Raw genomic sequence first — 11,990 nt, 5'->3', positions numbered from 1 at the left:
ATAAACCTATGGGAAATACATATTTATCATCCGTCGATTCATTAGCATATACATAAGCAACACACGTGTATTCTCAACATACATGTATTATGTCCAATGTGATGCATGAGGAAATAGACGTAGGTGGTTATGCAAGAAAGTTTATAATACCTCATAACCATAAAATATTCATTGCGTGTATACGTTAACATGTTTTTGGACAGGATGTGCAGATGGAGTGAGTGACTGGTTTTACGCCCTTTTCAGCAATATTCCAGCAATCTCAAGGCGCGGGACACCAGAAATGAGCTTCTTCACATATGGTAACCATGTTAGTATACAGATGACGAGTAACTTTGTAACTTAGGTTTTGTGGAGTGGATGAGACTGACGGCTGTCCTGATCAGCTATCATGACAAATTTACGCTGAACATATCACTGTAAGATGTCGTTATAATCACGGTTTTTTTCTGTTCAGGACTCAGTGGTTCGATCTGGAACGTTGCTCGTTCCACCCCGTGGTCACGTTATTCCAGAATATTATAAAAGATAATTCTTGCCGTTGCCCATCCTTCAACACCACTCATTAACATTGTAACAATGGACTGGCTCTCGGAGTCGGTATCCACGGTGGGGACCCACGTTTAGCTGTAACATGGTGTCTTCAACTAAATCGGCGAGCCTGACCTCCCGATTCCGTCAGTCGCCACTGACAATATGTAATCTGTAGTCCATGTTTATTCAAATGTTTATCTTCATCGAGGTAACAATGCCTATCTGTAGAAAACAAACAATAAAGATGCAATGCTCATTTCAGAGAACGTATTTTTAATTCATGTGAGATCAATCAATGTTAATTCATAAAACAATTAAGCAGCGAAATGTAAATTTGTATTTTAAATCATTTGAGGTGAAATAATATTAATTTATGGAGCAAACGAGCAAGGAAATGTTAAAATTCTAATTCAGATTATCATAATATGAATGTTGTTTATTTATATGGCAGTTAAGTCGCAAACTGTAAAAAACGTATTTCTAAATCATATGACATGAAATAATGTTAATTTATGTAGCAACTGAGCAAGGAAATGCCAAAGAGCACTTTGATTCATGAAATGTGAAATATTGTTAAGATGTATGCCAAAGAAGTAACGAAATATTACAGTATATTTGTAAATCACATAAGATGAAATAACGTAAATCTGGAGTGTTGAAGCACGGTGTGGTCAAGTAAGGACTCTGTGAACTGAAACGCCCCCTTCACTCCCTCTGACGACGTCTGGGAAACGTATGAGATCCACCTGCTTCCATTTCCCGTGGGATTCCAGGGTCTTCATGTTTTCCCTCAGTGTCACGGCTTTGGCGTCGCCGTCTTCAGTGAGCACGTCGTAATAAGACGTGTTGATGATGTAGCCACCTGGAAGAGCAATGACAGGGAACAGATTACATTGATGATGAGAAGCATTTGGTCATTTAATAGCTAGATTTGATAGGTGGCTTTACTAATGTTTTGTTCCATATCAGAATACTTTACAATAAAGCAGTTATCAACTATCATTTTCAATTTCTTTCAGTTGTTGAGATAGGCAAAGGTAATGATATTGAAAGATTCTCTCTGCTTACAAGTGGAGGTTCAAATGTGGTCAGTTGTGTATACAACCCAGCTACAGGGCTAGTCGATGCTATTGTCAGACCAGCGTTCTGTTATAGCTCTACCAGAATTAGTAAATAATAATCAATACTCTCTCAATATTCCTTAAAATATCAGCACGAATTATATCTTAAACAATGGATGTTTTAAGGTAATGCTGATTTTGATACCGTAGCCTTACTAGCCTCTAATTGATTGAATGTATTTCCAATTACAGCAACACATTATGACAAGCAATAAAGAGGTTATTGTCCATAGTATTCCTTAAAGTACATACTTCTGCTGAATTGATGATTTATGAATCGCTGAATCTTTTGAAGACTGTGTGAGTTAAAATGTTGAGTCATATATAGATAGTATTTCGGCTTTATTGTGACTGGAACATTTGTAAGCTGCCATATGCATTAAACCTCGTATAACTGCCGACAAAGGTCAGAAGATTAAGGGTGGGATGATGATGTTTTTCCGTCTGTTTTGTTGTCTTGGGTTTTTTGAAGTGGTGGTGTTTTGGGTTCTTCTTGTTTCTTGTTTTGTTTTCTAGGGTGGTGGTGGTGTGGTTTGTTTTTGTTTGTTTGTTTTGTGTTTTGGGGGGATTTTTATGTTTGTTTGTTTTTGGTTCATTGGACTCAGATTTCTGATTAAACAACTCATTGAAGGTCATCATCAGGATCGATCTCTGCAAACGGGATACAGTGGAATGCATCAAACAAACCAGCACGCTTGACCACCCAATTCCGTTTGCCACCTCTTAGACATAACAAGGTTCCAGAAGGCCAATTCTTATGCGGACCATCACGACTAATGAGATGATCGCTGTCATACACTTTCCTCGTTTAACAATGCGGATGAGCTGCTCCATTGCATTGACTGGTAACTTCTTCAGAACCATCGTGCTCATCCCTGAAATTGTCACTGCATCATACGTATCTGAAACAAATTAATATAAATAGTCACATTTATTCTACAGTGATTACTGAACAGCGAAGTCTGTGCCAAAGTCACAACTACCACACAATAATAACCTTTATTTGAAAGCAATGCTGAGCTGTGTTCCAAAATCACAGTAAACGGGAATGTCACTTTCTCATTTGTTATAGGCAGGCAGTTTGAAACAATGATATACGCAATGACAGGTTGCAGAAAGTAAGGAGATGCGATCAGTACAGTATTCTCAGTGACAGAAAGTGATTAAAATGCTGAATAATCGTGTGCGAAATACGAAACATGTCGGAATGCGCACGTAAAATCTCCAACTCATCATTACATAAAGAGTGACGATGGTAGTGGATTCCACGTTTTAGGAGATCAGGGAAATATCGCTCCATATTTTTACCTTGTTATGACATTATGACGTTCTCCACTTACCATTTCCAATCTGTAAGGTATTTTCTCCCAAAACGTCCACGATGTATCGTCCATACAGATCTTTCTTCCTTGCCTCATCCAGCATTTGTTTTGATGGCTCCAATGCATCCATTTTTCGAAAGCCATGAGAGTAAAGCTATAAATAAACCCAATGTAATTATTATGATGAGAAAATAATGACAGGGGGTTTGGGGCACTTACAATGGGTGTTTGAGTGTTGTGAAACATGTGCATGTATACGTAATTTTAAGGATCATATCGTAACTGCACATGAGGTTCTTGAGAGGCATGTAGAAGTTGGTGTTAAGTATAAGACAAAATATTATGGATGTCAACTTCTTTATTCTATGATACAGAAACGGGTTTCGTCCGTCCGTGCATCCGTCACACACAGGTCAAATTGTCCGGAGCAGAACTTTAAAACTGTTCACTGTTTCTTCACCAAACGTGACTCATAGACAGGTCTGGTGGTGTACTGGTGCCTGTTAAATATAATAACAATATATGCCTAAATAAAATATATTTGTGAATAAAATATATCTTGCGTTACCATGGCAACAAGTTCGATTCTGGCTGAATTTGGTGACAGTGTTCTTTTCCGGAGCAGAACTGTAAAATCTTATGATACTCTCCTTCCACTTATACACACCAAAATGTTTCACATAATCCTAACTAGAGGGCATATTCTTGAAGGGCATTTCGCAATTGCGGGGAATATTAATGACTTTGTCTTTTTGTTTAATACACAACGTTCCTGGTCTTTTCCGCGACCCTTCGTGAGGTGAATGTAATTATATATGATTTTCGATATGTCTGAAATATTAAACATTAAACGACCATGTCCTTAATGGAATTAAACTGTAAGCATTGTATGTGTGAATATCGAAGCATCGAACATTAACTTGACAGGTTCAGAAGAAATGCTTTTTATTACGTGTGTAGCCTTAGTCATTGAAAAATGGACCGCCTGCGTGGTGTAGTGGTTAGAGTGTCCACCCGGAGAGCGGAAGGTCGCTGGTTCAATCCCCGGACGCATCATACAAAAATGGTACTTGTTGGTCCCTGTCTGGCCCTCGGCATTAATGGGAACAACAATGACTGGTCAGCTCGGAGCTAGTATGATGTGTGTGAGTTGGGCTTTCCTGTTTAAAGGTCACATGCAACATATAACACAACTTTGCAGATTCTGATATCTTTCGGTATGCTCTTACCAAAACAAATCATGAAATATGCCAATTCAACCTATAAAGTTGATACAAGACGCGATGAAAAAAACCCTGCGAAATCGGAGTTCAAACAAAGTCCTAATTTCCCAGCGCCAGGGGAAAAGAGGTTACATCTATGCGGCGCTCATAACGCATGAGCAGTGAATAGGTTCACAGAGCTTGAAACAGTATGCCTGCCTGGTGTATAAGGTCGTGAGCAGTAGTCTAGTCCTGGTTGTGTACACAAACAAGTAAAAAAGCTACGTAAAAAAAACATGGTGATAGTGACACGCAGACTCTGTCACAGAGAAAACGCAGTGTCTGGTTTATTGACACGTATGTCTGCCTGTCTGCTAATGACAATATGCAATGCAGTCATTGAGCACATCCAGTTTGTAATTTACACCTATCGCACATATACTACCGACAGAAAATAAGGGAACCAAGAAATTGAATGTAGATGACTTTGACTGTGACAGGGTCCGTTATCGTGGCGTATCTCCCAAATGCAACATCCAATGACAATGGAATTTCGCATAATGCGTGCCCAGCACGTGCTACACGTGCATACAGAAGTTAACTCCTGTAAATGTACTGGAGAAGTCGCAATCACTAATGCAATAGAGATTGACACTTACTGACAGAAATGCCTCCGAGGCAGTATCTCGGTGAAGCAACAAAATGGAGAACTGTGGGGATGATAGAGGGGGGGGGGACATCATTATGTGAAGTTGCCCGGCAGATGGGTAAATCAAAAATTGTAATTTCACGCCTGTGGGATAAGTACCGTCAAACGGGTGGGGTTGCAACGAGACCTGGGCGTGGTAGACCAAAATCAACGACACCACGACAGGATCGTCTCATTACGTTAATTGCTCTACGCGATACGTTTAAATCGGCCCCTGCCATCAATAGAGAAATTCGCACACTCACTGGAAGACGTGGGATTACACATGACAGACGATCAGATTTGGTCATCATTAACGGAGTCATGACGGGTCAGCGATAACGTTGACCAAATATTGCGTCCTGTTGTGGCTCCATTGGCTAGAGTTATCGGCCGAAATTTTGTATTCCAAGATGATAATGCCAGACCACTTCGGGTCCGAATTGTCTCCGCTTATCTCCGACAAGAAGGTATCCAGACATTGGACTGGCCCTCTAAGTCCCCAGACCTGTCCCCAATTGAACATCGTTCTTGGTCGAAGGGTGTACGGGTTTTTCTCAATCATGCATTTTATATATCATGAATAAGTGATAACTGTGGTTTAATTATGTTTGATGCTTTGGTTGCATGTGACCTTTAACTGTAACATGGTATCTCAGTTAGAGAGCACTATAAATCCAGTCTAGACGAGTACAAACAGCATCACACACATACACACGCATGCACGTCGTCATATGAGTGAAATATTCATATATTCTATGTGCTGTCACAAGCGACAGTAAAATCTGTTTGTTTTTCGCTATCCGCATAGTCTGTAAGTACAACGTTAAACCCCATTTCACCTCAACTCAACTCATTGAGAACTGGTTTTTGTTTGTCTGTTTGTTTGTCTGTTTGTCTGTTTGTCGTTTGTTTGTTTGTTTGTTTGTTTTTTATTGCTGATCTTGACCTTTCAGTGGACCCGTGAAGGTCCGGGTTAGAATAAGCCTTTAGCAACCCATGCTTGCCATAATAGGCAACCATGCTTGTCGTATGAGGCGACCAACTGGATCAGGTGGTCATGCTCGCTGACTTGGTTGACACATGTCATCGATTTCCAATTGCACAGGTCGGTGTTCATGTTGTTGATCACTGGATTGTCGGGTCCAGCCTCGATTATTTACAAACCGCCGCCATGTAGCTGGAATATTGCCACGCTTGGTGTAAAACTCACCTCACTCACACACTCACTCACTTTTCAATATTGCCACGAGTCACCAGACAAAGTACAATTTTAAGGATAGGTGATGTTATATAATTGTAAGATTGTGTAAAGACTGTTCGAATTAAACTGTGAGCAGTTATGTGAATATCCTTTGTACATTACCTTGACACATGTCAAATACAGAGAAAATGCTGATATAGGATTCCCCACTAAAACTGTACAGATTTGGTTTATGAAACTCATATGAAGATATGTAAGGTCCTGGCATTGGTCACTGAGAATATCCCGAAAATAAGACCTTGTCAGAGATATCGAAATATCTAACCGAATTAGAAAACAAAATGTTACACGTATGTTAACAAAAATGAGTTTTTACTGACTTATTATGATACGAAATATCATAAAATAAGGGCCATAATGAAGATTGCTAGGTTAGGAGCATTAGACATGACATGTGAAAAAAATAGTAGAAAGCTGAATTTTTTAGGAAAGCTTAAGAACATCATTGTCATGTGTAAAGTACAAAGTTCTGCAAATTCTACCTTGTGGCATTTTCAAGATGGCCTCCAATTTCAAGATGGCCGCCAAAATCATTAAAATGATTATACACACAGATATTTTGTCAATAATTATGTCATGTGATATATCAAATAAAAGCTCATCTCACAGGTAGAATTTGCAGAACTTTGTACTTTACACATGGCAATGATGTTCCTAAGCTTTCCTAAAAAAATTCAGCTTTCTACTATTTTTTTCCAATGTTACCTACTGTTTGTGTCTAATGCTCCTGGCCTATGCCCCACATTATGTGATCAAGACTTAAGGGTCGTGTATAATAGAGAGAAATATCTTGAGGACTGTATATAATACCTCACTAATGAGCACACAATGGAGACACAATGGAGAAGTGGTGTTAGTTAATAACGCAAATTACATCACATTTTTGTCGTATTAACAGATCAAATGTTAACTGTATGTCCCTATGTTGAATCAGTTATTCCAACAGACAGAAGCGTGCCTGCACTGTTTATCATAGACACCAGCGTGCAAAGAAAGGACGTACTTTGTTATGCAGGACATCAATACACAATGTTAATTTTCACGTTTTGAACTAACGGTAAGAGTCAAAGGAGTTTTAAATTGTGTCAGGAATACAGTTTTCTAATATTTCGCTACAAAGAAAGAAATTTAGACGTGTTTTCAGTGTTGCCAGTAGATGACAATACGTTTAACGGGTTTAGAATATCTCTTATCTGCTAACCTGCTCTGCACAAAGCCCTGTTCCAGCTGCCACATCCAGAATATAAACATCATTCCTGTTGCTAGGAAACAGCTCCGCAGTTGTTTGTGCAGTCATCCTTGCGCAATTGTTGTTCATCGCTGCCATAACCTTTTGAAAAAGAGGGGAGAGGAATATATTCTTGAAAGTCTTGTTTGCTCACAAATACTTCAAAACAAAATTAAACTGTGTGGAAATAGGTTCCAGTGTGACTTGTAGAATATTTGCAGGGCGTCTAGAGGTAGCCCATTACAGCCTTGATACTGGGTTACAAATCTCACATCCCTTAAATTAGTTTGCTTTGATGTGGCTTTAGATAATCCTTTGTTAATCCTTACATCATATGTCGAAAAAAGAAGCCGTAAATATATGTAGCATGAAAACCTACAGCCTAAAACAATGGACTATCTACATTTATTAGCTCACGCGCTGAGGTGACACATTTGTCATCATTTGGATGTAACTACATTGTCATAATCGCGTTCCTTTCTTAAACCCTTGTTGTTGTTGTTGTTGTTGTAAGCAACACCTAGCAATATTCCAACTATATGGCGTTTCTCTGCAAATATTAGAGTCTGGACCACACAATCCATTGATCAGCAGCATGAGCATCGACCTATGCAACTAGGATACCATAACATGTGTCAACCAAGCCTTACCACCCGGTCTCCTTTGTCGCCCCTTACGACAACCATAGGTTACTGAAGATCAACTCTAACCCGGATCTTCACATGGTTAATTAAACATGGCGTTGAGAATATTCTATGTGCTCAGTATATGTACGCCCTGAAAGTTGATTTGTTCTAATTTTGAGATTGATATAATTTATGCCATGAAATCCAAAAACGTTCTGTGTTGTAATCATCCGCTCGGGGTTAAATTACATTACATGTATACAGGGCACATGTGTTATTCCTGCTTCTCTTGATGGCATATATATTTTCTAACTTTTCTAAATCTGGCCTTTAGAAGTTGGTATCATCAAGAGGAACAATATCTTTATGTAGACAACTTCTTTGATGTCACAGATCGGCGTTACGGAGTAGATGCTGACCCGTGAATATACGTTAAGAATTGATCTTCAGTAACCCATATTTGCCATAACGGGATCGGGAGGTCAGACTCGCTGACTTGGTTGGCTCATGTCATCCTTCCCAGAGTGATGGGATTGCTGTTGATCACTGGACTGTCGGGACTGTCAAGACCGCCGTTATATAACTGGGATATAGCCGAGTGCATCGTAAAACTGAACTCACTCACTCACTCTAACACTCACTCGGTGTAAATGCTAACACCACTATCAAACAAGTGATTCGTCTATGTATCACTTGCTTGGTAACGGTTATCTGTCAATTAAGTTGTTCCTCTTCAATCTGGAAATCATTACTTTTCTGCCAGCGTTCGTTGACTGCACATACCCTTTCATAATGTTGGCTGTTTCGTGAAAATCGGTTAATGATCTCATCTCTGCTAGTTTCCTCGTCCCCAATAAGGTAGCAGAACATTGCCTCAGCTTCCTCTTTCTCCTTCTGTGTCATCGCCCTCTCTTACTGTGTCGTGCTTTCTGTGAATGCTTCAGTCGTAGTTCCTTGAATACAAATTACTTATATTCTCAAACATCCATGTTAAAAAAAAACACATAAAACAGTTATTCCATAGTGATGTAATTTAACGGGTCTTCTGGTCCGATACGGGTAGAGATGTTTATATGGAAAACTATAGTTCAAATCAGGCTTCAGATTTGTTGGATAGGTTGCTCCGGTGTGTAGATGTGAATGTAGATGAGGCGGCAGTCTGTTTGATTAAACTTATACAATTATCTGGAGAACACTTTCAGAAAGCTCCATATTCTGAGCGTGGAACTGCTGTAATGAACAACCAGAGTGGTTTGACGAGGAATGTTCAATTATGAAAAAAAATGAAATATAGTAAACTACAACTCCTCAGAGCACTAAATTGTAGAGAAAATCATGAACAGTTCCTACAAAGCAAGAAGGAATTTAGAGAAGTATGTCATGAAAAAAAGGCTTTTCAAAAGGAGCAAACTGATCGTATAAATCTACATTACAGCGATTGTAAATCCTTTTGGCGATCCGTAAAATCCCTGTTACAAACAAAACACAGATCAAACGGTATTTCACCAGAGGTTTGGTACCATTACTTTAAAGACCTGCTAAATCCTAACTCAGAAACTAGTGAATTTGATGTTTCCGTAGCAAAATTTATCAAAGAACATGACCATTTAACTTGCTCTAATTGTAATAACTCAACTATGTTATCTGAAAACATTACCGAAAATGAGATTGTTACAGCCATTCAGTCTTTAAAGCAAAATAAAGTTCCGGGTATAGATGGAATGCCATCTGAGTTGTATAAAAATTCTCCACATCTGATTCCTTATATACAGTCGTTAGTTAATTCTATTCTAGACTGTGGAATGTTTCCCGAATCTTGGAACACAGGAAAGATTCTCCCATTATTTAAGAAAGGTGATCTGACTGACCCAAATAACTACAGAGGTATTTCTGTATTAAATGCTCTGGGGAAAGTGTTTACATGTATCATAGAACACAGACTGAGAGTATGGTTAGAGATGAATAATATTCTCTCTGAAGTTCAAGCCGGATTTAGGCAGGATTATTCCACCTCAGATAATATTTTTGTACTGCAGTAATTAGCACAAAAATATCTCAGAAAACCTAAACATCGTTTTCACGCTGCATTCATAGATTTTCGGAAGGCATTTGATTCAGTTGATAGAAACAAACGCTATATCAGCTTCTCCAACATGGAATTCATGGAAAACTTTACAAAGTCTTAGTAAGCATGTATGAAAATGTTCGTGCTTGTGTTAAAGTTGGGAACTCTATTACAGACATGTTTTCCACATCTAGTGACGTAAGACAAGGCTGCATGCTGAGTCCCTTATTGTTCATATTTTTTATAAGCCAGCTTGCTTCTAATCTGCAGAATGACGATTGCCATGGTATCTTTGTCAATGACCCTGTTGAAGTTATTAAGATACTTTTATTTGCAGACGACATTGTGTTGGTTGCAGATTCTGTGGTTGACTTGCAGAGGAAGTTGAATGTTTTAGAATTATTTTGCAGTAAATGGGGATTATTGGTTTACATGGAAAAGTCAAACATTATTGTGTTTCGTAACGGTGGAATGATTAGAAATGTTGAAAAGTGGTATTATAATGGCATCTAAATGAAAACTGTCACATATTATAAATATCTAGGTGTAATATTTTCTTCACGACTGTGTTGGTCAACAGCCTGTGAAACTCTTGCAAATCAAGCATCGAAAGCCTGTTTTCCTATCTACCAGCTCATGAAATGTTACCCAGATCTTTCTTTGAAGGCTATTCTGTCCATATTTGATACAGAAATCGCACCCATTGCATGTTATGGCAGTGAGATTTGGGGGTTTACCTTTAGGGAAAGTGTAGAAATAGTTCAGAGTAATTTCTTCAAACATTATCTTGCTTTGTCGAAACGATCTTCATCAAATGCAGTTCTTGGTGAGTTAGGACGTTATCATCTATCAGTTAATTACTTCTGCCGGTGTATAAAGTATTGGTGTAGATCGATCCATATGGACTCCACACGATACCCCCGTGCTTGTTATAATATGCTTAAAGCCCATGATGAAGCTGGCAGTGTAAACTGGACTTCTCGTGTGTAGACATCCTTGTTTAACATCAACGGAACAAACAAAATAATCAGATAGTTTTCTCCCTCCACCGACGAGTTCACGTTCTCATATAAATGTTGTTCCTTAGATACCATTTCTAAAAGATGAATTAATATCATATTTTGGTTATAAAAATCTAGAAATTTAGAAACTTATGGAAGCACAGTAGAATCTGCCGAATCTGCCTTTTCCTTGAGTCAAATGCTTTTGAACAATAGAATGAAGAATGACTATGTTGTCAACTGGTGAATAATATTTTCTAAACATCTCACAACCCGGGTCTCCCCCCCCCCCCCCCCCTCCCTCCCACGTTGGTTGGTATGCAGTAATTACACCTTCAATCTCGAATGTAAGAACAATAGCAAACTTACCTAAATTCCAAACAAGTAAAGTTGTTCCTTCCTGAAGTGTGGCTGTGTGTGAACATAAGTGTTCACTTAGGACAGTTCTTCAGTGACAAAACAAGCTATGTTCTGCAATGTCAAAAGAGACGAATATATATACCCGTGCACGTGGCGTCACGTGACGGTGGTTCACTCTACATAGGCTTGTAATGTGATGCGTGTTGAAAATATGGATGTACTGTTTGAAAGTATGCTAAAATTTACGTATTACTTAACATCTGCTGTAAATAGTCTGTTTGGTGTGAAAACATTCCGATGAATTTCACTTTAAACAAACAAGTATATCAATAAAGTGAAATTAAGATTGAGAATCCTCGTAATTTTACCTTGCCAAATGAACATCTAAATATCATAATTTTTATACAATGTAGGATAAAAGTTGTTTAACAAACGATCATAATTACAAATCGATATTGTTTTGCATTAGAACGGAGGATACACATTAAATGAAACACCGAGAACACGTGTCCTCCACAGTGTTTCAAGAGAGATCCGGGAATAGTAACGATAAGGTTTACAGAGCTTCTTCACGAGTGC

The 11,990-nt window shown here is 38.6% G+C and overlaps 1 protein-coding gene across 1 annotated transcript; it reads right to left on the bottom strand.

The window, feature by feature from the left end:
• Positions 1-2,051: 2,051 nt before the first annotated feature.
• On the bottom strand, positions 2,052-11,503 carry LOC137272305 (methyltransferase-like protein 27). Its single transcript, XM_067804667.1, has 5 exons — positions 11,421-11,503; positions 8,769-8,938; positions 7,333-7,461; positions 2,996-3,131; positions 2,052-2,557 (listed from the first exon to the last, which is right to left on the bottom strand). The coding sequence occupies exons 2-5, from the start codon at positions 8,886-8,888 to the stop codon at positions 2,379-2,381; spliced, it is 564 nt and encodes a 187-aa protein (XP_067660768.1). The 5' UTR covers positions 8,889-8,938; positions 11,421-11,503; the 3' UTR covers positions 2,052-2,378.
• Positions 11,504-11,990: the final 487 nt, after the last annotated feature.

This window comes from Haliotis asinina, chromosome 2, assembly GCF_037392515.1.
Source record: "Haliotis asinina isolate JCU_RB_2024 chromosome 2, JCU_Hal_asi_v2, whole genome shotgun sequence".
Lineage (NCBI taxonomy): Eukaryota > Metazoa > Mollusca > Gastropoda > Lepetellida > Haliotidae > Haliotis > Haliotis asinina.
The sequence above is the reverse complement of the archived record's forward strand: the minus strand, read 5'-3'. Positions and strand labels throughout refer to the sequence as shown.

What these genes read in the sequence shown, in the direction of transcription:
- LOC137272305 (XM_067804667.1), bottom strand. Translation starts at nt 8,888, where the DNA reads ATGACACAGAAGGAGAAAGAGGAAGCTGAGGCAATGTTCTGCTACCTT. An exon ending in ACAGCCAACATTATGAAAGG is followed by an intron (nt 7,462 to 8,768) that starts GTATGTGCAGTC and finishes CTTTTTCAAAAG; the next exon opens with GTTATGGCAGCGATGAACAA. An exon ending in CAGGGCTTTGTGCAGAGCAG is followed by an intron (nt 3,132 to 7,332) that starts GTTAGCAGATAA and finishes GTTTATTTATAG; the next exon opens with CTTTACTCTCATGGCTTTCG.